The sequence below is a fragment of the Myodes glareolus genome, chromosome 14 (genome assembly GCF_982192425.1).
Source record: "Myodes glareolus chromosome 14, mMyoGla1.1, whole genome shotgun sequence".
Lineage (NCBI taxonomy): Eukaryota > Metazoa > Chordata > Mammalia > Rodentia > Cricetidae > Myodes > Myodes glareolus.
In genome coordinates, this window is record NC_142039.1 from 11,134,389 (window position 1) to 11,162,103 (window position 27,715).

General features: G+C 36.4%; 1 protein-coding gene and 1 long non-coding RNA gene across 4 annotated transcripts in view; one reads left to right on the forward strand and one right to left on the reverse strand.

Annotated features, from left to right (window-relative positions):
• LOC125417486 (uncharacterized) overlaps positions 1-8,554 on the forward strand; it is a 47,153-nt gene extending 38,599 nt beyond the window's left edge. The window contains exon 3 of the long non-coding RNA XR_015005025.2: positions 6,372-8,554. This is a non-coding gene — a long non-coding RNA (uncharacterized LOC125417486). The remainder of the gene's footprint in view (positions 1-6,371) is intronic.
• A 5,636-nt stretch (positions 8,555-14,190) lies between these two features.
• Malrd1 (MAM and LDL receptor class A domain containing 1) overlaps positions 14,191-27,715 on the reverse strand; it is a 614,092-nt gene continuing 600,567 nt past the window's right edge. For all 3 annotated transcript variants that reach the window (XM_087896346.1, XM_087896345.1, XM_087896344.1), the window contains 2 exons: positions 17,050-17,125; positions 14,191-14,491 (listed from right to left, as the gene is read on the reverse strand). In XM_087896346.1, the coding sequence (XP_087752472.1) occupies positions 14,408-14,491; positions 17,050-17,125 (160 nt within the window). In that variant the 3' untranslated portion in view covers positions 14,191-14,407. The remainder of the gene's footprint in view (positions 14,492-17,049; positions 17,126-27,715) is intronic.

Sequence of the window (27,715 nt, forward strand, 5' to 3'; positions counted from 1 at the left end):
GACTAATACAGGCAGGTAAGAGTAAAGTGGGGGAATCTCCACTAGAGGATGGATTCAGAGGACTGCTTGAAATTGTTTACAACCAGCTTTTTGCAGTCACAAGACTCAACAATCTATTTCCACCTTGGTTAGAGGCACTACCTCTGTCGGAGGGACTACTGTGACGGGACGCAAGTGCTATGGAACAATCTTCGCACACTATAAATATGTATTACTCTCATCGGTCAATAAAGAGCTGACTGGCCAGTGGGTAGGCAGGATTTTCGGGTCAGAGAGAAGGGCTGAGTCAGATGAGACAGCGTTAGATGCAGAGTGAACAGGATAAGAAGTATGTAGGTGAGGTAAGTGAGTCTCGGAGCAGCACATAGATTAAAAGAAATGATTAATTTAAGTTGTAAGAGCTAGCTAGCTAGAAACAAGCCTAAGCTCTGAACTGAGCATGTATAATTATTATTAAATCTCTGTGTGGCTATTTGGGAGCGGCTGGCAGGACAGAGCTGATCATCAGTCCCAACAAAAAACTCCACCTACAGACAAGTCCTGATTGATGTAAAACACAAACCACAATGACAGTGATTGATCCTAAACGAATGGCTGTCATTAGTCAAGCAAATAGCTACAATCCATCAAAATTTAGGAAGCTACAGAAGCAGCTCAACAGCCCCTACAATGGCTAGGGACAGAAGAAGGAGGGGAGGTGAAGTAGAAGAGATAAGTAGAGAGCTATAAAGGCCAAACGGAAACAGTGAGACAACTGGCAGGCCTTGGTTGCCAGAATTCCTGTCAAGACATCAAAAATCTCAAATGCTAGAGCTAGCAGTGGCTGCTGGAAATGGCCAAGTGTCTTCATAGCCGAGGCCCACATAGGGACTATGACATTTGTAAGGCAAAGTCCCTATACTCAGATGAACCTAGGGTCACTACCAGTTGAAGGTTCCACTTCTTGCTGCTTCTCTGTGCCTATTGTTTGCCTGGTACTGTCAGGCTCTGAAGAAAAATAACAGCTGTCAGAGACCAGCGTCTGAAGGGCATCTTGCCTATTAAGGATTTCCACCCAAGTAGCTAAAGAACTCTGAGCCAGGAAAGTACGAACACACTCACGCAGTCTTATACCAAGGGGGACACAAAAGTTGACATACTTAATGTGAAGGTGGGAACAAATGCTGAGGACCATCTGCTGCAACCAGTAACAGTCGAAGCACCAGGTAAAAGCAGGTGACTGCTTCCATTAAGACTGCCTTAGCTTAGGCTGCTTCAGGTTCCTCACTCATTGGGAAGACTATTTGGGGCCTGTTTCCTTGTCAGTAGACTGTCAACTTTCATTTATTTTGCAAAATAGTTTTTATTATTTTGATCTTTATGGAAGAGTGCTGTAGTTAAGTAATTTTAACCCCCTCCACTTCCAGAGCTCCTTCCTCCTTCTGCTTGAAGTTCTCACCTCTTCTTGACTATTATTGATAGACACACACACACACACACACACACACACACACACACAAACCTAGTGAGCTCATTTCGTGTACTTATGTGGACATGTGTTTAGGGTTGATCAAATTTGGGATCCCATAGCATATTAAGGGTGCCTATTCCTGAAGAAAACTGATTCTTCTTCACTCAACAGTCAAGATTGAGTGTTACTCTTTTTTTCTTTTTTAAATGGTGCCTTAGTACTGCTTTCTGTGCTGGTATCAATATCTTAATCCCACATGTTGAAATCATGGCAACAGTAAAGATCCATTTTTGATTATAAATATCATTAATGCCAGTTTTTTTTTCTTACATGATATCATTATTCACCACCGACAACAGCAAATTATCAAACACAAGAGCAAGGAGAATAAGTCTGTCATGAGAAGAACCCCAAAAACTTTCCTATCAATTGACCAAGACATTGAGTTGTCAGCCACATGAGTATCTTTGTAGAAGGGGTGTGAGATCTAGCAGTTTAATCAGACTGGGTATTTCTGCAGAGAGGAAGACGCGAGCATTGTCTGTGAGCAGAGAGAGGGGATAAGCACACCTGAAGTTAGAGCAGTCGAGGAGCAAAGGCAATACTCCTAGACCAGTCAACTAGCAAAGATAATATTCCTAGACCAGTCGAGTAGCAAAGATGATACTCCTAGACCAGTCAAGTAGCAAAGACAATACTCCTAGACTAGTCAACTAGCAAAGATAATACTCCCAGACCAGTCGAGGAGCAAAGACAATACTCCTAGACCAGTTGAGGAGCAAAGACAATACTCCTAGACCAGTCAAGTAGCAAAGACAATACTCCTAAACCAGTCGAGTAGCAAAGATGATACTCCTAGACCAGTTGAGGAACAAAGACAATATTCCTAGATCAGTCAAGTAGCAAAGACAATACTCCTAGACCCGTTGAGGAGCAAAGATAATACTCCTAGACCAGTCAAGTAGCAAAGACAATACTCCTAGACCAGTCAAGTAGCAAAGATAATACTCCTAGACCAGTCGAGGAGCAAGGACAATACTCCTAGACCTGTCAAGTAGCAAAGACAATACTCCTAGACCAGTCAAGTAGCAAAGATAATACTCCTAGACCAGTTGAGTAGCAAAGATGATACTCCTAGATCAGTCAAGTAGCAAAGACAATACTCCTAGACCAGTCGAGGAGCAAAGACAATTCTCCTAGACCAGTCGAGGAACAAAGACAATATTCCTAGATCAGTCAAGTAGCAAAGATAATACTCCTAGACCCGTTGAGGAACAAAGATAATACTCCTAGACCAGTTGAGGAACAAAGACAATACTCCTAGACCAGTTGAGGAACAAAGGCAATACTCCTAGATCAGTCAGGTAGCAAAGACAATACTTCTAGACCAGTCGAGGAACAAAGAAAATACTCCTAGACCAGTTGAGAAGCAAAGACAATACTCCTAGACCAGTTGAGAAGCAAAGACAATACTCCTAGACCAGTCGAGGAGCAAAGATAATGTTCCTTTCCAACTCACTACAAACTCTGTAACTCATAATAACTTGGAGTTGTATCTTTGTGGAGTTATTTGTTTAAAATATATATAAAATAAAGACTCTCTCAAGCAGAAGTCCTGAAAATCTCCTGCCTATAGAGGCACGTTTATTAGGGAGGTCCTGCAGACAGAGGGAGGGCTTTGGTATAAAACTGAAATTAGGAACTCTCTAATACATAAAGAAAGGTCTAAAATCATGGAAACATTTTTTACATATATTTTGAATTGCTTTAAAGTATAATGAAAAACAGTGACGTAGTATAGAGTTTTGAAACTATAGAGATTTATAAAATAGTATAAAACAGCACATAAGAGGAAAGAAATTCTCTTTTAAGGTTTTCACCGATGAAATAACAATTGAACGTTGCAAAAGGTGAATGATACACATTTTAGACTTCAAAAACACCTCTTGAAACAATATAATAATTGATTAAAATATGTAAAAAAATTTGATTAAAGGGTATTATTATTCTTTCTTAAAGTTTTCACAAATTAGTGAAGATCTATTGCCATTACAAAATATCTGATATCATTGCAAAATGCAAGACTTTTATGTACATTGTTAATTATCAAAACAATTAACTCATCTTTTCATGATGTAAGTTCTCTGAGGATACAAATGCTAACTCAAACTAATATTAATATATTAAAGGGTTGTGTGGATATCATTCTACATCCCTATGTAAGCTCCATCAGACTGGAAGATTAGGTGTCCTTCAGTTTAAGCAGAAAACAGCAAGATGAATTCCCCCACCTATCACTACTTATTCTGGCAGCAAAGTAATACACTTGCATTTTTAAATCACTCCCAGGGTATCATCTTTCAAACATACCATCAAACGTCTACAGACAATGTAAAGAGCTAAGGCAGTCCTGGCAAAAAGAAATTTCTATGTATTAGTTTTAATGAGAAAAAAATATCATTGTTACTTTGTTCTTACTATTTTGTTCTTTCAAAGATAACTTCATTTTTAATGATGCCTTGGATCCGAAAGACAGAAAGAAACTACTCTTGTCCTTTCAGTGACCATGAGAGCATTTAATTCCAATGAAAGAAAGCTGTGCTTTTAATTTTCGTCAACTTTGCTCTATTTTCAACTTCCATACATACACTGAGTGCTTTGATATGATTCAAAGCAGCACACTGACCACTGAACCCTCCCTTACACGAACTTGTCTGTCTATGTTTATTCTACACTTAGCTCCATGGTGGTATCATCCTCTGCGGGGGAGTGAGCAGACACAAGGCTGGTTTTCTGAGACCTCTGCTCATCCTATTTCTTTGTTTTGGTGTCTGCCTCTTGATGCTGAAGTAGATCAAAGCGCCTCTAAAGCTGCAGCTTTCTCATTGTCGTTCCAGCCATGGTGTGATAGAGGCTAACAAAGAGAAACAAGAACATCTGAAGCAGCTACAATAGTATCTATTATGCATCAATCATAGACAAGAGCTGAGTTGTGTAGGAAGGATATGTAGCCATTGTGGAAGGTTTTTTTGTAATGCCAGACAGAAATAAACATTTGGAGCCAGGCTTTCCTAGGAAAATAGCCTCTCTGTGATGTGCATGCTCAATGTAGTTGGTGGGTCTGCAGTTCAGGCATGATGCCTCAAATGGGAAGTAAATTGCAAAACCTTGAAATAAAGCATACCAGGCACTGAAACAGCTGTGCTGTGAACCAGACATTGAATGTTTTATAGTTATCAGGCAAATAGCTTAAGTGTGCAGAAATACAAAGGCTTTGGAGACTACGGGGTAAGAAGTAAACCAAATAGCAATTGCAGAAAGCAGAACATCCAGGTCTCTTGTAAATCAAAGAAATGTGTTTGGAGAAATCTCTAGTTTGTGTTGTCTTCATTCTTAGGACATACTTCACTCTCCATCATATTCTTTTAGGAACATCTACAGTTTTAAATGAATATGTTAAATATTCAATTACTGCTAATTATGTCATATAACATTTCTGGTTATGACATAAATTATAAAATGTTCTTGAAAAGGGAAATAGAAGGTGCTTTTCTAGTAACAAGGTTTTATTTTATCCTGCTTACTATCTGTTACTATCTTTATTATTGTTCTTTCTCTATTAGTAATTTGTTTCCATCACCATTATGAAATTTCTCTTGGGTTAGACTTTAGTCTGTATGTGTAGTACAGCCTTTTATACGGTCTTGAAGATGCTACTTACCTACAAGGACATAATATATGTTATAAATTATATATATATATAATTTGAATTTTATGTGGTATGCATACATGTGTGTACATTTACATTGTGTGGGCATATATATGTGCATCTGTGTGTGGAGGTGTGAGGTTGGTGCAAAGTGTCATTCACAATCACTATCTCCATTCACTGAAGTCGAACCTCCTAATGGAACCTAAAGATCATCAATATGCCTAATCTGGCAATCTGATAACCAGTTTGCCCCAGAGATCTCTTTTCTTTGTCTTTTGGACACTGAAATTCCACTGCCATGCCCGCTTGTTATTTGTGGGTGCTCATATAATCTGTCCTCACACTTGCTCAGCAAGCATTTTAGCCACAGACCTATGTCTTTAGATGTTTATATAAACACACATTTATGTTTTTGCAGGTGGAAATGGTTACTACTTTTCAGGCATACTAACAGAAACGATTAACATTTCTGATACTAATATGGGAATAATGTTAAATTTTCATGAGTATGCTTTAATTTGGCATTCAATTGTTTCCTTTAAAAAATCAAAAAATACACATAAAATACAAACTTCTATCTTTAAAAAATAGATAAATAAAATAGGTTTCATGAGCAGGTTGATAATGAATTTATTAAGAGACTTTTATAATAATGTAATTCTAAATACTATATATTCTTACTCTGAACATATGTACCCCAAACAAAAGTTTGTGAAGAACATCATATGCCACTTCTGAAGGTGTCACTGCAGAGTGGTTATTAGCAAAGTTGCTCACAGGAACTTACCATCACAACTTTCTCTTGGTTTAGTATGTATAATCCTTCATAAGGAAAAATAAGTTGTGACGAAGGGCTGAAATAATTTTTAGAAACTAGAAAACCACATTTTCCTGACATATTCTTTCTCTGCAATCAGAGCCGCTCCTAGTACCAATATCATAAGTTTCTATTCTTTATAATAGTCTAGACAATTCAAAATTTATCTCCAATATATATAATATATAATCTATCAAATACAATTAATGGCAGTTCTCATATAGTAATTCTTCACAAACTGAATGTTTTTATATACTTTACCAAATTCTACATATTGAATTTCTAGGCACCAGCGTGAAAGTACTCAGAGATTTTGGCTTTGGGTAGTAATTTAAAGCAAATAACTTTATTAGGATAGGCTGCTGGTGATCATATTTGTTCTCTCTTAATAGGAGACACTTTCTTCAGTCTGGGACTGCAAAAAGATGTCGTGCAGAATGGAGGTCACCTGAAAGCCAGGATCCCTGTGAACAAAGCAAATCTCTTCATTCTTTTAATGTTCGACGCAACAACCCCTAAAAAACAAGAGAGTTTTTCTGTTGTTGAGGTCACAAAGTCTGAGGTATTTTGTTATGGAAACTGCAGCTGAGGAAAGCGCCAGTTTGTGTTTCAGTTAATATTTTGGGTTTCTAATAGCAGAAGCTGCCATTGACCCATTCATGGATGAAAGGCGGTGTATTGAATGGTGTCTGAGAAGTATAGAGAATTACAGGGAATGCAGAATGACAAGAACCTGCAAATGTTTCTCTCATTTCCTCTGAGTCAGACATGCAGTTAAAGTTGGGTCATTATCCTTCCAGGGATTTCTGTTAAATGCTCAACCTCTCTCCAGCCTCGCGTCTCTGCTTCTGGTGCTAGCAGTCCTCTTCAGAAAGAAATGAGTTGTTCTCTGAGCTCAATTGACTTGAAATACATAGTGCAGGGCTTGCAAAAATCAATTTCGAAAGGACTTTCTTTAATTTTTCTGCCTTTTAATTTTATTTTCAGCATGGCTCAGGCATTTTAACTGAAAGAAGAGATGGTGGCAGAAAACAGTTTACATACCAGAAATCTGGTCCACATGCCTCTACAGAAAGTGCTCCTACACACTGTCTTAATTAGGGCTTCTATTGCTGGGAAGAGACACCATGACCATGGCAACTCTTAGAAAGAAGACATTTCATTCAATTTGGCCTACAGTTTCAGAGGCTTAGTCTGTTACCTTCATGGTGTCATACATGGTGCTGCAGAAGGAGTTGAGAGTTCTACATTCTGATCTGCAGGTAACAGGAAGTAAGGTGAATGCCACCCCGCACAGAGCTTAAGCATAGCAACCCTAAAGTCTACCCACACAGTGACACACTGCCTCCAAAAAGCTCACCTCTATTCCAACGAAATCACACCTCCTAATAGGACCACTCTTTTATGTGGATCATTTTCTTTCAAACTACTACACGTACTGAGTCATCCTGCAAGACCTTACTTTCATCATTTGAAATGCTAAAAATCTCAGTATGTGATTTTCTCAATTTAAAAAAATCTTTAGAAATTATAAAAACAATATTTGTGTAAAATCACTTAAGTTGAAAAAAATTAGTGCATTTTTTTGTTTGTTTGTTTTTTTTAAGTTTCATCCCCTAAATCTGCAGTTCTGAATAAAGCACTCAGATGATGTAAGATGCTTTGGCATCCACCCTCTTCATTATGAGACTGACCAACGCTACTTACTGAATGTAGCTGCATTGAATGTGTTTGCATTCTCACACATTATTTTATGTTATTTACAGCTTTTTAAAATTTTCATGAAGTTAATTGGTGGATGTTTGGTTGGTTCAATGGATTCAAGCATGAATCTAATTCCTGAAGGAAGTGATGACTGGCCATGGCGTATGCACATGCTCACTGTCAGCAAGAAGAAACAGTCTGGGTGCTTCTTTTTCTTGGTCTTGTCAGCATTTCCTATATGTAATAGCTTTGGAACTTGCTGAATGTCTGTCAACTCAGACCATTAACTACAAAATGCCATAGACTGAAAGACTGGGTTTTGGAGTCTGAGAATTGTAAAATCAAAAGGCCCAAAGTAGTAGGTTTTATTTTGGAGACGCTTCTCTTGTCTTACATGTGGCCACCATCTTTTCTTTCTTTTGTGTGCTGTGGGAGAGGTATTAAACTCCTTGATGTCATTTTGTGTAAGGATATCATCATCAGGTACTTAATTACTTCTTAATAGTCTATTTCTAAACACTACTCATTTTCCCATATTAATTTTTAGTATACATGAACATTCAGTTTAGAGCACTAATTTTTGCAATTATAAACATTACTTAAAGAATAGGGACCTTCTTTGTTTTATAGTAATATATAGGTTTACCTTATACCCATTGGTATCTAGTTGTAAATTTAATTTGAATTTTTCTGATAACATCATAATTTTAAGATTTATTCATATGTGTATTGGCTCTCTACCTTTGTGAATTTCATGATTATTATCAATTTTTCTGTTTATTCTTTCTTATGGTTTTGTAGTGTTCAAATTCTGTATTTGAGTCACTCATGGCTCATTGGCTTTAAATAAAATTTCTCACTGTATAATTTATTCTTCTGTAACTTACTGGTTTCTTTATTGAACAGGAAGTTTTTTAATTCAAGGTTACTCAGATTTTTTAATCCTTTTCTTATGTTTATAACACCACTTAATTTTTATTTTACTGTATCTGTCTTAATGGTGTACGTGTCCGTGTTTGTATGTACGTGTGTGAATTCCCCTATGTCATGGTTCATGTATAAAAGTCAGATGACAACTTGCAGGAATCAGCTCTCTCTTTCCACCATTTAGGTCTTGGGATGAAAGTCTAGTATTAAGGATAGGCAACAAGTGCCTTTACCTGCTGAGCCATCTTACTGCCCTACAGCTAGAAGGTCACAGAGCTTGCTGCAAGATTGTGTCTTGCAGAGGGTAAAGAGGGGCAGGACCCTCTTTATGGGCCTTGGTACCTGGGAAGCAGAAAAAAAAACAGGACAGGAAGTACTTAGGGCAAGGTAAATCCTTTAAGACATACCTCCAGCTAATTAGTTAATATTTTTTGTTGTTTTTCTGAGACAGAGAATTAACTAGATTTTCCAGTTAATATTTTGTTTTTGTTGTTGCTCGAACAAAATGTCATGACCAAAGGCAACTTACAGAAGAGTTTATTTTGACTCAAAATTCTAGAAGTCCACAATGGTGAGGAAGGCATGATAGCAGCCACCAGAGGAAGAAACTGAGGAGTCACATCCATATTCAACCACACGTAGAAAGCAAAGACTGCAAACTAAGCAGGGTAAAGTTCTTTGCTCTCAGTCTACCCCAAGTAACTTACTTCCTCTAGCAAGACTGTGCTGACTAGTAGAGGAGACCAAATGTTCAAATATGTGATCCTATGGGAGACATTTTTATTCCAGTATATTCAGCAATCCATTTTGTACAATTATACATACGGTTATCAGTGCAACTGTTGAGAACAAATGATTCATAGTCCAATGACTTGCCAAAGTTATTTCTGAGTTCAAATGAGAACTGGCCTCCTAAGGGTACTATGCCTACAGATTCCCCACTTCTGAACACTATTTGCCTTCAAAAGGTAATACTTCATAAACAAATCATATAAATAAACACAAATCTGAACATATATATCTATAATGACATAGCATGTATGTTTAGCATTTCTTAACTATGTTTATAAATGACATTCATTTAATGTTTGCTTTTTTATAAGGCCTTTGTTCAAAGTTGTATTAGAATCTTTCTATCTTCATGAAATATTTTAGAAAGAATGATTTTATTTTCTATTTTCTGAAAATACAATATGATTTTGACAATATATTATATGTATTACAGAATTCACATTTGAACCCTTAGTTCAATCGTTACAATTATTTACAAATACCAATATTTTTACAAGACTACCTTGGTCCTCTATTCTTCCTTTATTTGTTTCATAAAAAATTACATTTTCTGGAAATTTGAGAATTTTGTTATACTTTCAGTTTTATAGATTCGTCATCCTTTAACTTTTGTTGCTCTGAGGTTTACACCATTGCAACTGCTGTCATTGACTAATTGGATATACTTTCCCTTTGATTATTTACTTTCATGTAAAATAAAAATTAAGAAACAAAAGAAGAGGGAACTGGTAAGAAAAAATGGATCTGCTGTTTATAGACTGGTATTTCTTTTATTGATTCAAAGTTTTATTATATTGATTTGAAATACTTACTCCCACTTCCTGTGATGATTTCTTAGAAACAAATCTTCCTACAAATATTTTGAACAGTTCAGGAAGTTATTTATAAAATTTCTGGAAGCATATCTAAGTAGTCAAATATTTTTAAACATCAAAAAATTAGAAAGTTCATTTCTATTGTTTCCATATTCAAGGGAAAAAAGTTTTCCAGAGCATTTACTTCGGCCAGAGTGTTTACTGGCACGTGTCAGTGTGAATCTTTAAGAAGCTACTTTAGGATAGGCATTATTTGTTTTAGACATACTCTAAGTGGTCCATGGTTATATAGTTCTCTAATTCAAGATGGGTCAGGGAGTTCATTTCACTGAGACTTCAGAATGTGGCTGGAAGAACTGATGTCTTTCCGCTGGTGTTGAAGAGCATCTGCCCTCATTTTCTTTGTCTTACATGTTAGCACCCCACAGTCGTTCCCTAGATACATTAGGAATGAGATTCAAAACACTGTGAAGCTGACACAGAGAAAAACAAAATCATGTTAAGAATCACAAGCCTGGTATTGACTTGTCAGTAAAGTGCATAGCTGAAGTTTTTCTTCTTTTTCTTTTCTCTTTTCTTTCTTTCTTTTCTGTTTAAGAAGACTTTTGACGAAGAAAAATCCCTTGGTTCTCTTATATTTCCATGTAAATTTCCTCCAAATTTTATTTATAAGAATGAAATTTGATACTGTGAACTGTAGGAGACATCACTCTGAATAAGTAGTTTTAGTATACTTTGTTTTTTTCCCCCTTAACTGCAGAAGTCTCTTACGTGGGAAGCACAAAGTGATTGTTATTTAGAGGCAAACTTGACTCTGCTTTATGGTGTGATAAACATCAGGAAATGATTGAAGTTCAAGAAGATGAAAACAGAAAACAAATAATTGTAGTGTTTTCAAGGTTCCACCTAAACATAAAAGAATGAAACAGGCAAAGAGGATGTGGCTCTATTTGAATTCTATGTAACATTTATATGGCAGGAAAGTGTTATTAAATGGCACTTCATTATGGATACCTTATAGTTTTCTTCCAGATAGATATACTTTGTCTTCTTTAGAATCCATCATTATTCTGTGAAAATTGGCTGTCTCTAGTCAAAATACACACATGATAAAACCCTTTAGTACTTTTTAGACTCACAGCTATAACAAAATTTTTTATATTTGAAAAACTATTTCAACATTGACCTAAGCCAGTGTCATTCAAGAAAAGCCACTGGAAAGATAGAAATGTTCTCTCTGTTGTACAGTATAGATGTCTCTAGCATATGTGACTGCTGAGCCCTTGCAGTGCTGTTCAAATGAGGCACAGTATTTTAATTTTTTATTCAATTTAAACTAAATCAACCTTTATATTAAATAGCTACATGTATATAGTTACACTAAAAATAGTATACAGCATACTATATTTATCAACTAAAATATGTATAGTGCTGTTGTCCATATTTTCACTATGTTTAGTGTTTGCAACTGCTACTATTATTGTTTGCCTAAAGTGCATTTGATAAATATGTTAATTATAACAGATTACTAAAGAGATGTCTTAAGTACCCAAAGAATCAATTAGCATTAATCATTGTGATCCTTTGTCCTGATATATCCTAGATTAGAAAAAACATCCAAGCTAGTAGAGAGCTTCAGATGCTTCCCTGCCCTTAATGTGAGTTGGACAGATTGTACATTCTCTAACTTGCTTGTCAGTTTTTCCTTTACCTAGTTTTGCAATCACAGTGGTGCAAGCATTGTCTTTTACAAGAAAGTTTTCAGAAGAAGCCTGCACAGAAAAGTGAATTATCTAAATCTCACACTAAATTCAGAAAAATATGCATGAACATATACTAATTCTATTCTTTTAGCTTCATAGAATTTTCATATAGTTTAGAATATCATACTAAAAGTTAAAATATTTTAGAATGCATGCAACAAGTCTCTGCAAGAACAAATTAATATTTTTAGTTGTAGTCTCATTTCTATTTGTGTAGATTTTCTGTTATTGATGCTCTCTGTGTCATAAATTCTCTTAGTATTCATACAAAATTAGGTCAGAAAATCATTTTCTTTTGAAAATAACTGTATGTTTGATACAATTTTCATGTAGCAGCCTTCTTCTTTGCTGAATCCATGACTACAACTTTTAATGTATACATATGTCCCACAGCAATGGGGCCACACTTAACTAATGACAACTCCTTATGTCCTCTCTAATATTTTTTCTAATGTCAATAATTTTATTGTTGAAACAAAATAAAAATTTAGAAAAATAATTACTAGATAGCTACACTATGCAAGGGAATATGAAAAAGTGACACAGGGGATCGGGAGGTGACTCCACAGTTGAGAGTCCTGCTTCTCTCCCAAGGTCAACTCAGAACTCCTTGTAACTCAGTTGCAAAGGATCCAGTGTCCTCTTCAGGCAATATACATGCACACATATTACATATATGTACCCACATACATGCACATAAATAAAAAATGAATTTTTAAAAGTTGAGTAAAATAAAATGTAAGATTAAGTGATTGAAAAGTTAATGAAAAAAACCATAATTTATGTCTAGGTTGTAATCACACAAAATGTTAATAAAATTTATGTACAAAATCATGCTTCCAGTCTCCATTACTTTTCTGAGATGATAAAATTATCAAAGGGTAAAGAGCTTATTGAAATGTATAATTCAAGAGTATAGTGCACCTTGGCAAAGAAGCTAAGGTAGCAGGAGTTTGAAGCTATTGGTCATGTTACAGTCGCAATCAGGAGATGGAAATGAGTGCATACTCAGTTCCCTTTTCACTGTGTACAGTCTGGCTGCCTTGTGATATACAACCCACAGTGAGTAGGGCTTACCTACCCCTCTAGGTAAATGCAGTTGACATAATCCCTAAAGCCATGCCTAGAGACCCATCCCCCAGGTGAGTCTATACTCTGTTACGATGACAATTTCCCAAATCCAGTTTTATTGAAATAGTTCCATTTGAATTTGAAGATGTGCTACAGAGATCTACTTTTAGCCTCATATTATATGGTAAAGGATTTCAGTCAATCTTGCTAGTTTCCATCCTTTTAGGGTGATATGTTTAGCATGGGCACTATGTCTATTCTGACAAATAAGAAATCATTGATGGAAAATGTTTGCTGGATGTTTGCTGGGCATGCATTCTAGAAAGAAGATCTGGAAGTGCAAACTGAGAAGGGTTTTCCAGATGTTAAAACATGACACACAAGATAAAACTCTCCTTTCCTATCTTGAACTTTATTCTTTACAAACAATGAAGCTATCTTATCATCTGTAGTGGAACTAACCCTAGAAGAGAGCAATTAAAGTTGCAAACAACTTGGATTTTTGCTGAGATTGCTGAACAATGAACAACCAAATTCATGTACCTCGTGCACATCTGATTTTCTGATATACATACAATAATGAAACTATCAAAGTGGAAATGTTATATTTATACAATTCAACATCTCTTGATTTATATTTGACATTTCATCTCTATGTAAACATGTCATGATTAGCTAATAAACATTGATTTGGGATTAATTATCTTATGCTTTTTCAAAATGCAAAAGTAATTATTAATTAGGGTTATCATCATTTGCTCATTCTCATGAGATTGCAAAGCGAGTGAACTTACCTTTGTTTCTAACCACTAGTGAAAAAAATAACATTTAATACTTCTTTATATTCCAGATGTGAAGCAATCTGATCATGAGTTTTAGAGCTAACCTCTGAGCCCTATAGAAAAGCTTGCCCTATCTTACTATAACTACCTCCCTGATATACTCACAGATTGTATTTTAAATTTGCCTTGTTTTATGACTTTTTGTTTTGCAAAACCATGAAACTGCTTCCAATAACACAGAATATAGGGTAGCCTAAATCTATGTTCCTAGGCCATGGTCATTCAGATTTTGCTCTAGAACGAACTATATTTCAGTTTCTTAAAATAAATAATCAATATAAAATAAAGAACAAAAGATGATTAGACAGAATGTTTTATTGAAGTATTCAGATATACAATGAAGATAAGGAGTTGTCTGTGATTCCAAAGAAACATTCAAATAATCTACAAGGAACTCTGTTTCAGTATGTTGCAATCACACTAACATTTGAATATTTTCTCTTTTATCTCCTATAGGATCAGTTTAGTGAATGAAATTTTCTATAAACATATATTGGATGAAATAGTTTTGATGTTATGATTTGAGATGATGAGATATCGTTTCCAGGCTTCCTGGTTTTGCACCATAAAATGGATTTGAGAAAGAATAGATGGAACTCTAGGAGGAAACATATATTTATAAGGTTAGTATTTTCCAAAGTAAGGTAGGAAACTTCTGAAAGAATCATGAGGAAAGAAGGATATTTCTAATGATAACCAGAGTACCCTGAGCCTTGATTCAGATCACACTACCAGATCTCTGACATGGGATCACACTAGGTATGTGAACAGGAATGTGGACATGGGTCTCACTGCCTCCGCTCACCTATGGAAGCATAAACAAATTCCGAAGACAATATTTTGGCACTTTCTCTTGTACTGTTTCACTAATCTTGATACATTGACTATAGTTAGGATAAATAAAATAAAATCACAGAACTTTGAGTTAGAATTAAGGTTGTTTAATATATTAGAAAATCTAAAATATGGGAAGCTTGTTTCTTCCATAAATATTTTGCAAGAAGAAAACTAGGAGAATATAGAACATAAAGATTAAAACAGCCTTAAAAGACATAGCTATCAAGTTGTATTCATGTTCTTTACAGACATTCTTATTTAAAAAAATATAGCACCAACAAAATTTTTACCTAGCTACAAAAGCCTTACATGAAAGACAATCAGAGTAGGTTGAACAGTGAAAACATTTAGATAGTATCATGAAAATACTGCTACATCTGTAGACATAATACCATAAGTATATTTTAAATGTGTTCTTACCCCCTGAATATACAACTGAAGTTTCATAGTTAAATTAAGTAATAGCTGTGATTTGCTTAGAGTGGGAGGTATGGGTTGGGGAACACATAGTAGGAAATGCGACAAAGGTGGTCAAGGGCTGAGCGTATCTGATGATGACCAATGGGTGATTAAGTGAATTTTGTTTCTTTTACTATATTCCCCAAATCAATAGCACCATATGACATTTCTGTATGAGTTTTACAGCAATATTTTAGATAAATATATTTTTCTTTTATGTCAAAGAACTTGGAACAGACTTAATTCATTTCTCTAAAACAATAGAAAGAGCTGTGACAGAGTTTCTTCTTTAGTCCTACATAATGAACTGAAAATGAAATTTTAAAAAGAATGTGGAAATGTGGAAAGGAAACAAAATGAAATTCTGATGTCTTGCTTTGCATGATCAATGTCGAATTGCAGTTGAAACCTGTTTGAAAGCATCTGAAAAGTGGGCCTTGGAGCTAGACCTCTCCCTGTGCGTCCCGGAAAGCATGCACCCACACTCTAGAAAAATTGTCTCTTCAGGAAAGTAAGGGAAGTAGGGCACCTACTAAGAAACTATTATTTACTGACTGCCGATTTATTGAGATACTAGCATACAAATTCTCACATCTAAAAATTTCATTTTAATTTCTCTTAGAATTAGAATTTATCAGACACCAAAAAACTTATCTAAGTTGGGGATAAAAAGATCAAATTTTCTTATCTTCAGCAAAAATATACATGTATTTGTATATCTTTCTTATTCAATTGATTAAATATTGCATGTCTGTAGGTATTTATTGTTAACTGAGTAGGGATGTGTTTAATTTTCTCACTGAGTCATCCACATAAATCCCTGCATTGTCAATGTAATTTCTTCCTGTTGCTTTTTTTTGTCATTTCCACCTAAACAAAACCTGTAAATGTACATGACATATTTGTTGAAAAAAAAACATGAAAATGTAAAAAGTTAATAAATCTTCAATAACATCATATGATGTCCTGAAATCTTAGAAACCATCTGACCTGACTCTTTGGTGCTCATTTTCAATGTTAAGAACAAAAAATTAGAAACGGCTGATAGATTATTTTATAAAAATTAAGCAGGAGGGCTGGGGAGATGGCTTAGGACTTCAGAGCATATACTGCTCCTAGAAGCAACCCAGGTTGCTGCATCACATCTGGCCCTCCAAACAATCTGCAGCCCAGGTCTGTGTGTACTTCCTCCTGTTTACACCTGCACAGAGGTGTATGTAGTCCTCACACAAACATGGAGCCCAGCTCTGGGTGTGATTCCTCCTGTTTACACCTGCACTGAGGTGTATATATTCCCCACGCCAACATGTAGACATAAAACACATAAAGATAAATCCTTAAAAATGTACTAAGGAAAAATATCCAAGTTTTCTTCTATATAATTATTAGTGAGGCTACACATATGCAAATAAAACACCCAATGAGTAGTTGCCGGGAATAGCTGACTAATGCTCCTCTATGGGTTAAACAGATATTTTTCAGATTTACCAGCTCTTTTGGAGGCTGTACTGTGACCACAAAGCCATTTAGTAGTGAACTGAATTTACAAGCAGAATTAAACTGTCCTAAATGGAAAATATCACTCACTTCTAGACCCTTAAATGTCTTTTTTGCCCCTAATTGAAGTAGTTCACTAGAATGTTTCTCTTAGCCATGATGTAGAAATGGTTCCAAACACAACTAATTAGTGATGGGTAGGACGTGTGTGTGTGTGTGTGTGTGTGTGTGTGTGTGTGTGTGTGTGTATGCGTGTGTGTTTGCTTCTGAATCAATGTGCTTTACCTTGCCACTTACCTCTGTTTTCTCTGGGTTCATGCAATTTCCATAAACTGAATCAATGTGCTTTACCTTGCCACTTACCTCTGTTTTCTCTGGGTTCATGCAATTTCCATAAACTGGATTGACAAAGGCACAGTTGCCACCCCCCTCAGATTTCCTTAAAACAAAACAAAACAACAACAAATCAGGGTCACAAAAACCCAAATGTTAGTGAAAGAGTACTGATTATTTTATTTCCTTATTCATTTTTTTTTGGCATTTTTGCTGTGTTGTCCAGTCCAAGTTCAAATTCTTCTTCCATCTGCCTTAATCATTAGGTGACTGAAATATAGACATGGATCACTTTACCTGGCAATAAACAAGTATTAACTGCTCTTGGTTCATGTTCAGGTCTTTGCTAGAAATTTTTGAGGAACACACTGTCTCACCAGTACACTCTTTTTTTCATCAATACATTACCATAAAAGATATTTTTTTCTCTGAAGGACACCAAGGCAACCACATTCATGAAAACAAATATAATTTGAACTCTCAAGTGCTTGGATTTAAATAGAAATTGGGAAATAAAAGGATCATCAGTTGGTTTCAATGCTGATTTCTTAAATATTGCTCCAGTCATTCTAACTATGCAGCATCAGAAAGAGCAATGGAATACAACACTGTAATATGGAAAGCCTGTCTTGGATTCCCTTACACTAGAAGTGCCAAACCACATCCTGAGATCACGCCTCACGACAGTGTCTCTTGTAAAAATCTGTAGCCCATGAGTCAAAATATCTAGTAGTTTAATCAATAATCTTATATTTGAGCGTTTGAGAGTTTTGCTTTATTTTTATTAATTTAGTTTTGCATGTATGTGTGTGTGTATTCACTTGTGTGTGGGCACACATGTGTCTGTAGTGCCCATGCACTTGTCTGAACATTGTATGGAAGCCTAAAATTAACATAGGATGACATTTTTGAGGTGTCTCACTTTCTTCACTAAAGCAGGCCTGTCGACTGAACCTGGAGCTCATTTTGTCTAGTTCAGGTAAGCAGCTTGTTCCTGTCTCCCCACCTTCAAGGCTGAAATTCCAAGAAGTTGTCATGCTCAGCCAGTGTTTACATTGATTCTGGGGATCCTAACTCTAGTTCTCTATTTCCCCATAGACTCATCTGTTCAGTCTATTGAAGAGTTTTTCACGTGTGTATTTCTTCTCAAGGCATGGACTAGATCTCTACAGTTCAGCACAATTAAACTCCTAAATGATTGCTTTCTTTTTATACTTTCTCTTCTTGTTGGAAGACAAACAACTCTGGACGAACTGATAAAAAAGTAACACTCACTAAGAAACAAAAATGATACATCCAATAACTACTCAATTACAAATAGAGGGAAATCCCAAATACATGCACAAACACCCAAACACACATACACACACACACACACACACACACACACACACACAGAGAGAGAGAGAGAGACAGAGACAGAGACAGAGAGACAGAGAGACAGAGACACACACACACAAAGGAAAGGAGACATTTCTGGGATGATTACCCTTGTCTTAACAGCAGCCAAGAAAAAAAAATATAAATGCTGCAATTTTTATTTGCCTAATTGGGGTACAAGATTAATGAACAAGTTCATCAGTATACACCCTTAAATACAAAAGGAGAAGAGGAACCTCTTAAAGATATTCTGTTTAAAGTTTCCAGAGGCTAGACCTCCTATTGCCATCTACCCAAATCACACAGGTGTTTCCCTAAGCAGCAGCAACAGCAGCACTGAAGATCCTAATCTGGGTGATGATGTTTGAAAATACATCTCCCCATGATATCAATATCATCTAAGCACACTTTTTAAACCATGAGACTAAATATGCCACAGATGAAACAGTTTACTGTCATTGAGGGTACATTTTAGCAAATGACACGTATACCTAATATAGTTTTTTAAAGTCATAATTTGAAAAAGTTACATATCTAACCTTAAATATTTCAATATTTTATCTGTTAACTCTTTAACCCACTAATGGAATGCATGGGAATTTCACCATTTGACCTGGATAAATTCATTTGGAATCTTTGTGTTTGTTTCTTCCCAAACTGGTTCATGTTACATTGTCAGAGCAGTAAATTCCGGGCATACACCTGGACAGGAGCAATCTCTAACTGGTGACTGTCAAGAGCATAAAGGTGGTTTTTGAAATGTGTCAAAACAGCAAAGCAAGAGCTGGTTCGGGACAGACTGAACATGACGTAGCAAGGACCAAAACAGAGTGAAGCTAGGAACGAGGAAATGTGAGGCAGCCAGAGACACAAACATTGAAAACAAAACTCCAGTCAATGTTCAAATTGGGAATGAAATCAGAGAATAGAAAGAAGCTTAACTCTAGTTCTAGAAAGGACAGAGAATCCAGGGATGATGGACAAGTGACTATAAACTGATGAAACAGACAGCATGACACAATGATGTTGATATGAGGAAATTGTTTTCGGGTTTGGTGTGATGGAACCCCAGGCAACTCAAAGATTGACAGGCAGAAGTCAGGGAAGTTGATAAAATTCTCAGTCATCTGAATATGTGTAAGGAAACAATTCTTCTTCTGAGAAGATTCTTCAGTCTTAAATATTTAAACATTTATTTTTCCTGCTAAAGTGAAATATACTGGGTCTGGAATTCAGGGCTTTGATGATTCCCTAGAAAGACGAGAATATGTGTGATGAGGATGTGGAGTTGTAATAAACAGGGCCAGTGTGTGCTGGTGGAAGGCGAGTGGGTGTAAATTCTCATGCTTCAAAGTCTGCTTCCAGCTGCTTCAAGCTATCTGTATTCCAAACAAAACTATAGCTCTTATTGGCAATGCTTGGTTCTTTGGTTAAATATTGATATCTTTACTAATATAATATTATGGCAGATGTACACAATATAAATTTGCCTATGTAACCAATTTGAATTGTGCAATTCAGTCTTAAATGCATTCCTAATATCACAGGAGTATCTATATATATATCACAGATAACCACATCAAGTTAATTTGTTATTACACACACTGCATAAAACTCTTTAATATTGATAGCCCCAACAATAATTTAAACACTGAGTTACTTACTTATTAATCTACAAATATTATAAAGGGGCAAAAAAGCAAATGAAAAAGAATAAAATCAAAATCTATCTTATGACAATAAACATGACTTTGTGATGAGTGTGTGTATTGTTTTTAACACCTTTATTGGGATATACTTTATATGCCAGGTAATTCATACATTTGTGTCTGTGTATGACACATAAGCTTGTACCTGTACATTTGTGTAAGTGTATGTGCACATGTATGTCTAAGAGAGTGACTGTTATTCACTGTTGTGTGTACTGGGTTAGGTGGCACACAGTTTTACTGGTTTTCCTGTTTCCACTTCCAGTTTTATTTTATGAGTACTGAGATTACAGACATGGAGACTACTACATAGGCCTGGCTTTACATGGGTTCTGGGGATCTGAGCAGAAATCTTTCACTTGAGAGGTAAGTATTTACCCACTAAGCCATTTTCCTAGTCCTCAATTCACAATTCACACACACACACACACACACACACACACACACACACACACACACGATCCAATGTTTTATGACAATATGAATTTTATTAAATTTTAGATACTAATATAATATTATTGTAAATATACATAGGACAAATTTGCCAATGTAACCAATATGAATTGTACAAATCACTCTTATCAGTTACATCATTCCTAGTGTTATGCAACTGTCAATATCATCTATCTCCAAAATGTATTCATCACTTCCAACTGAAACTCCATAACCATTAAGCAGTAATACACAACTAATTATTATTATTAGTGTGTTGGGGAAATTATCTTGCTATTATAAAATATTAGAGTACCAGGTAAATAAATCTTTCACCAGGCTGAAAGGAACACAAAGGAGACAGTGACACACTGTCACTCTAAATATTGAAGTCTGTATCTTGGCAGGAGACTGGGCAGGGTTGACAGGAAAAGGCCAAGTTAAATCCCTTCATGCACTGTAAGTTTATCAATGAATATTTTATATACTGTTTCTCTTCCATAATTTGTTTAATTACTTTTATGATTAGCAAGAGTATCACTTATAAAATTTATTTACGTAATTACCATTTTTATCAGGCATGGCTGAATATCTTTTTAAGCCTTGGTTTTTTTTCCATTTGTTTGTCATTTTGCATGCTAGTGAGATGGACTGGCTTCTAAGTCAAACCCATCAATCACCTAACCCTACTACTATTCCCTATTAGCAAAGATGGCATGATATATTTATATTAAAAATATACTTAGGGGCTAGAAAAATAGCTTAGATGGAAAACAGCTTGTCACATAAGTGTGAGGATCTGAGTTCGGTTCCTATAATGCATGTGATAAGGTTTTATGGTAGATGCTTATAATCCCAACTTGGGGAGGAAGAGACAGGTAGATTTTTGAGCTAACAGAACTATCATCCTAGGCAACTTGGTAAGTTCCATGCAGTGAGAGAACCTGGCTCCACAGGAAAGAAAAAGTGGATGGTTCTTCTTCGGCACTGACATGCATACAAAGACATATGTACACACAATACACATATGCACCCATGTAGAATTAAGAGTGCATTTTCTGAAAACAGGCTTAGAAATTGATTAGGGAGAACCTAGCTCAATAAAACAAAGTGAATCAGCATTTCAGATGATCTTTCCTGTTCATCTCTAAGTAGATCATATTATCAGGCTTCCCTGTCCTCCTCAAAGCATACAGAACCATACTTCCTTTGTATTCATTTCAAGTTTTAATTTATTTTCAGATTACCATATAAAGAGATGAGTTCCATCTAGGCATCTTTGTAAACATGTTATTATACTTTGATCTCATCTTTCCACTGTCTCCCCTGAAGAAGGATGCTTAAAAGAAATTCCACACTAGCTCAGAATTGAGAATAATAGATGGTTATTTATTTAGGGGTAAACTCACAAATCAGAATCCTCTGCTGGAACAGAAAACAGCAACTGAATCCCGCAGCCAGAAAAGAGAGAGTGGCCTTAAGCTTTACATTGGCATAAATAGTGTAAGAGGCCACGCCCAAGTGGGCAGGTAACTTAAAGGCTACTGGCTGTAGGATTTCCTACAGCACTCCCCCATTAAGTCTTTCCCCATCTACTTGGTCACCTCCCCTCATTTCCAATTACATACATTCCATTGTCCTCTTTGTCCCATTTTCATTCATCCCTTCCCTGTCTTGATTTCCTGTTTCATTTTGTGATCTACAAACACAAATATAAACACCATACAGACAGACAGACAGGCAAGCAAACACACACATACACACACTTGGCTCTTCATATAATAGAAAACATTACTCTGAATTCTTTCACTTGATATAATGATTTTTGGTTTTATTTCCTGAAAACATCATGGTTTCATTTTTTTTATGGATGCATAAGATTCCACTGTACATGTTAACCACATTTTCTTTATCCATTCATCTATATATGGACATGTAGGCTGGTTCTAGTTCCTGGATATGGTGAATAGTACAGCTCAAAACACAGATGGGGATTATAGGCATTTGAAACATAACCAAGACTTATATAGTTGTGTTATATGATGGCTCTTTGTTAGTTTTCTGGAGAATTTCCATGTTGATTTACATAGTGACTGCACAAGCTTATATTTTTACCAGCAGTGAGTAAGAATAAGCATGCTTTCAGAAACTGATACACTTACAATGCAGACATGAAAATAACTTGAAGCAAATAGCATAGAATTTTAATAGATTTTTCTATTAAAATATATTGTCTGTGTACATTGTGTGTTAGAACTGACTTCCACTAATAAGCTAACTTCTATATATTGTTTCTGAGAATCCAGACAATATTTCAAATTTCCAGACGTGAATGCTGGTAGTTCCAAGGTGGAATGGTCACACACCCTTTAAAATGTGTGATGAGGGTGCTGACTTTGGTGTTTTCATTTCATTTGCTATTCCTTTTCATTTAAGGAAATGCATCCAGTGCTTACAAACCAAACAGCATATGTTAAATTCTCTAAAAATGTAAATTCTCTTACAGTGTTTATGAGTGCATGATTCTTCCCTCTAGGATTTCTATTTAGAGACCTGTAGAGATGCTAAACTCTCTTAGAGGCAATTGTTACCAGTGTCTACTACACGCTGACACTTGACAGTTACTTATACTACTCTCTATTTGTTCTTCTTTTGACATGTATAGTTTCTTTGAAATTACCCTTTTTTCTACATCCAGGGCTTGTACTCTGATGACGCAGGGTGATCGGTAATAAAAGATCCGCCAGACTAGCTTAATACAAAATATACAGCTTTAATAAACAGAGGGAAGACTTACACCAGAATCCCAATGATCTGTCCTGACGCAGGAGCCAGGCGAGAGACAGAGACAGAGAGAGAGAGAGAGAGAGAGAGAGAGAGAGAGAGAGAGGGGGGGGGAGCGCATTCGCCAGGTTTATAGGTAAACTTTTGCCTAAGGGCGACACGCCCCACGAACAGAATGTGATTGGCTGAACTCCCCTATCAGTACTCAAAGGAAATATAAATCTTTGTAGTAGTGATAACTACTATTGTTATTTAGAAAATTATTTCCTGTGTGTGTGTGTGTGTGTGTGTGTGTGTGTGTGTGTGTGCACGCACACATGTGCTTGGGAAGATATGTGTGGATATGTGCTTGTTTGTTAACGTGAATAAGGGGCCAAAAGAGTGCATTTGTATTTCACGGAGTTGGAGTGACAGCCAATTATGAGCTGCCTAATACAAGCAATGGTAACCAAAGCCTGATTTTCATTATTATTATTATTATTTAATATGTATACAAGGGCAACAGACCTCATTACAGATGGTTGTGAGCAACCATGTAAAGGTTCTGGGAGTTGAACTGAGAACCTTTGGAAGAGCAGGCAATTCTCATAACCACTGAGCCATCTCTCCAACCCCCAAAGCCCGATACTCTGAAAGAGCAGTAAACATTCAATTGCTGAGTCATGTCCACAACTACAGCACTGTCACTTAAAACATTGCTTACTGCCAGTGGCTCCACAAACTGCCTTGCTCAGCCTAGATACAGGGGAGGGCCTTGGTCCTGCCTCAAGGGATCTGACAGCCTGCTGATTTCCAATGGGAGGCCTCACTCTTTCTGAGGGAAGGATAGGGAGTGTGGTACAGGGAAGGTGGGGGAGTAGAGCAGGGGAAGGAGAGGGGACTGGGATTAGTATGCAAAGTAAAAAAAGATTGCTTTAAAACAATAAAATTTTAAAAACTGCTTAATGATATCAAGAATCTTTTAAATAATTCTGTTTTACTTCTTTAGCTCTCTCTCTCTCTCTCTCTCTCTCTCTCTCTCTGTGTGTGTGTGTGTGTGTGTGTGAGTGTGTGGTGTCCCCTTTTCTCTACCTTTGTAAAGACAGAACAATTGAAACTGTTCCTTTTTTTTTTTTAGCTCCTTGATGGTTAAAGATCACATCTATTTTCCTTACATCTTCCAGTACCTAGTACACTTCTGGGAATATAGCACAGATAAAGCAAAGTTTTAAAGAAATAGTAACTTTACATTGTTTTCTGAAGGATTAGTGATAGAACCAAGTCCATTCAATGCCTCTATTGTCCTTTCTTTCCTGTGCTCAACAACACTTCACCAAGAGTTGGGGATGCCGTTCAGTGGCAGTGTTTTCCTAGTGAACACAAGGCCTTGGCTTTAACATGGGTTCTGGGACCTGAACACAGGTCCTCATGTTTGCATAGCAAGCACTTGGCCCGCTGAGCTATGTGCCCCAGCCTCTTTATATCTATTTTAATGTTCATTGACTATATTTTCCCTGTCAAGAAGAGATCTTTTCAGACATAATTTCCCCCCTTCCATATCATCCTAAAAGGCCATAAAAAGATGGTGTTTTTACCCTTCTGTTTTATAACCAGGGGAAGTGGGGGGCATTGCTTTTCTTACCTTGCTTCTTCATTCAACAGTAAGAGACTACTGCTCTCATTTCCAATGAAACTTTTCAGAGTCAAATAATCTGTCTAGGCTATCTTCCTCTTATCTCACCCTTAGGAAAGTTTTATTTTACTACTGACCTTTTGATTTGCAGACCAGATTTTATCTTGTCTGAATAGACTGATTTTAATGATAGTTATGACACACTTAAATTTTAAACAATTTATTGCCATTTTTGTAAGGCATACTTAAGGCATGCAAAAATGCACAGTGAAAGAGCGAAGCATAAACATGCAGTGAGTGGGAGAAAGTGAGAGAACTGCGGGGAATGAAATAGTGTGATGTGGGCTTCTCCTCTGTATGCTGTGAATACCACTGGCTAATAGAGAAACTGTCTTGGGCCTGCTCAGGGAGTAGAGGTAAGCAGGGAAAACTAAACTGAAGACTGGGACTAGGAAGGGAGAGTCAAGAAGAAGCCTTGGAGCCTCCTCTAGAGGAAGGCATGCTGAAACCTTGCTGGTAGGTCATGAGCCTCGTGGTAAATTATAAGATAATGGAGATGGGTTAATTCTAGATGTAAGAGTTAGCAAGAGTTAATGGGCCAAGCAGTGATTTAAATAATATGGTTTCTGTGTGATTATTTCAGGGTTGAGCAGTTGGGAACTAGCTAGCGGGCTCCTTACAACAATAGCACATGGCAATGATATCATATATTTATTCAGCGTGTTATAGAAGCATGACATGGAGATGCTAGAAGTCAAATGTACGCAGGAAGGCCAATTCCACAGTCACATTTTCAAAGGGAAACAAACCAGGTACTCAGAAGTGCAAGTGACATTTATTATGTGAAGTCTGCTACTGTCATCTAGCATGAACAAGTAACAAGTTCAGAACATTATTTTAAGAAGGCAGCAGGAGGTTTGCACAGTGCTTTAACATCTTTCATAATACAACGCTGAGACTATGCCAAAATATGTTTTAGTAAAAAGCTATGCAGAGAAAGCAGCTGACAAAGGAGGAGCAGGGGTTCTTTAGGGTCTGGAAATGTGATAGGCAGAGAGAAAAGTTCATTCGGGAGATGTTTTCATCTGTTCATATTTACAGTTCTTTTATAAGTAAACTTTAAGAGCTGGGGCAATATCTCAGTGCTTGTGCTTTCTACAAAGTATGAAGACCTGAGTTCAAATCCTCAGAATGCATGCAAAGCTGGATGTGGTGCTTCACTGTAATGGTAGTACTCTTCCTGTGAGAGACAGGATACCGGGAGGCTGGGATAAGCAGTGGCCAACAAGAGACCCTGTCTCAAATAAGTTAGAAAGTGAATACCTTATGCAAGGTTGTCCTCTGACATTTACCTGTAGGTCATGGCATATGTGTACTCTTACACACACACACACACACACACACACACACACACACACAAATATAAAACAAAGTCAGCATAAAAATGCAATATTAAATCTTTTATGAGAATACAATGATAGAATAAAATTGCCTGATGTCCTAAGATATTGAAAGAAGGGATAGAATCCAGTAAAGATACCTTTTCTCACTGATCTACAAAAGATCAAGTAATCTGAGATCGGATAAAGGAAAATGAGAAAGGGTTAGAAATGAAATAATCCATTATCAATTGTTTGGAAATACAATGGTTTTATTTTTTAAGTGAAATAATCTGTGTGAGAGAAAGAAAAAAGTGAAATGAGAAGGGGGAGAAAGGAAAGGGAGAAGATGAAAAAGGTGATAGTAAATTCAAATTACGTAGAACAAAAGGAAAGGAAGAGGACCAATCTGAAAACACAGAGATAAATGGGGGGGGGGAGTAATATAGATGAGCTAGAAGCTTTCATTTCCAAGTTCTTTAGGATAAGATATTTGGTAGAAAAAGTTCAGAGTGAACTATATTTGCAAACGCAACTAGAAATGTCATAAAATGGAGAGGAAACGATTCATCATCTAGGGTCATGGAACAAAAAAACAGGACACCAAATTTTGCTGAACTCACTCAAATGAGATAGCAGCTGCCATATTTCTCTCTCGTATTTTCATGCAGGGAAAAATATGTTGACCACAAAGCCTGTGACTGTTTAAAAGCAAGCTAGCCACGATGGAGCATGCTCAGGAATATGGATGCAATTATAGGTACACAGCTGACCCGGGTTCCTGTAACCCAACCTGGAGTAAAGTGGATTTGCCAGGACAGCTCGGGCATCACTCTACTTCTCAAGTGCAGTGCTAGCAAATTCACAGGCATCTAACTTAAACCAGATGCAGGGCAGGAGACTTCCTGAGGACATGAATTTGAAAGCATACCGTAAAAGTAATTCCTGACCTAGTAAAATGACTAGAGGGAAATATTTAGATGACAGAGAGGAAGATGAAGGTCTATGGGAAAAGAGGTCATCACGAGTTATCAAAATATTAACTGTAACCCCCACATCTAATAACCCAAGCAAGATTAACTGATGATGGCATTGTATAGTCCTGTCAATATTTTAAAGAATAGTTAGACAAATAAACCAATATTTCTTAAATATGATCTATGAACCACTGTGTCTGAAGACCCGTTCCAGAGATCACTCAGATCAGAGCTACATCCACAGTAATGACATAATACAAGGGTAATAGATTATTTTTCATTACAGCAATCTTTTTATTGGCTTCAGTTTCACCAACAGTGACTGTAATCGAGAGGGACACTGATGACCTCTAAGCACTGCTCAGGGCCACGGTATAGAAATGGACATTGTTTTCTTACCGCCAGAAGCATGTACTAATTTTT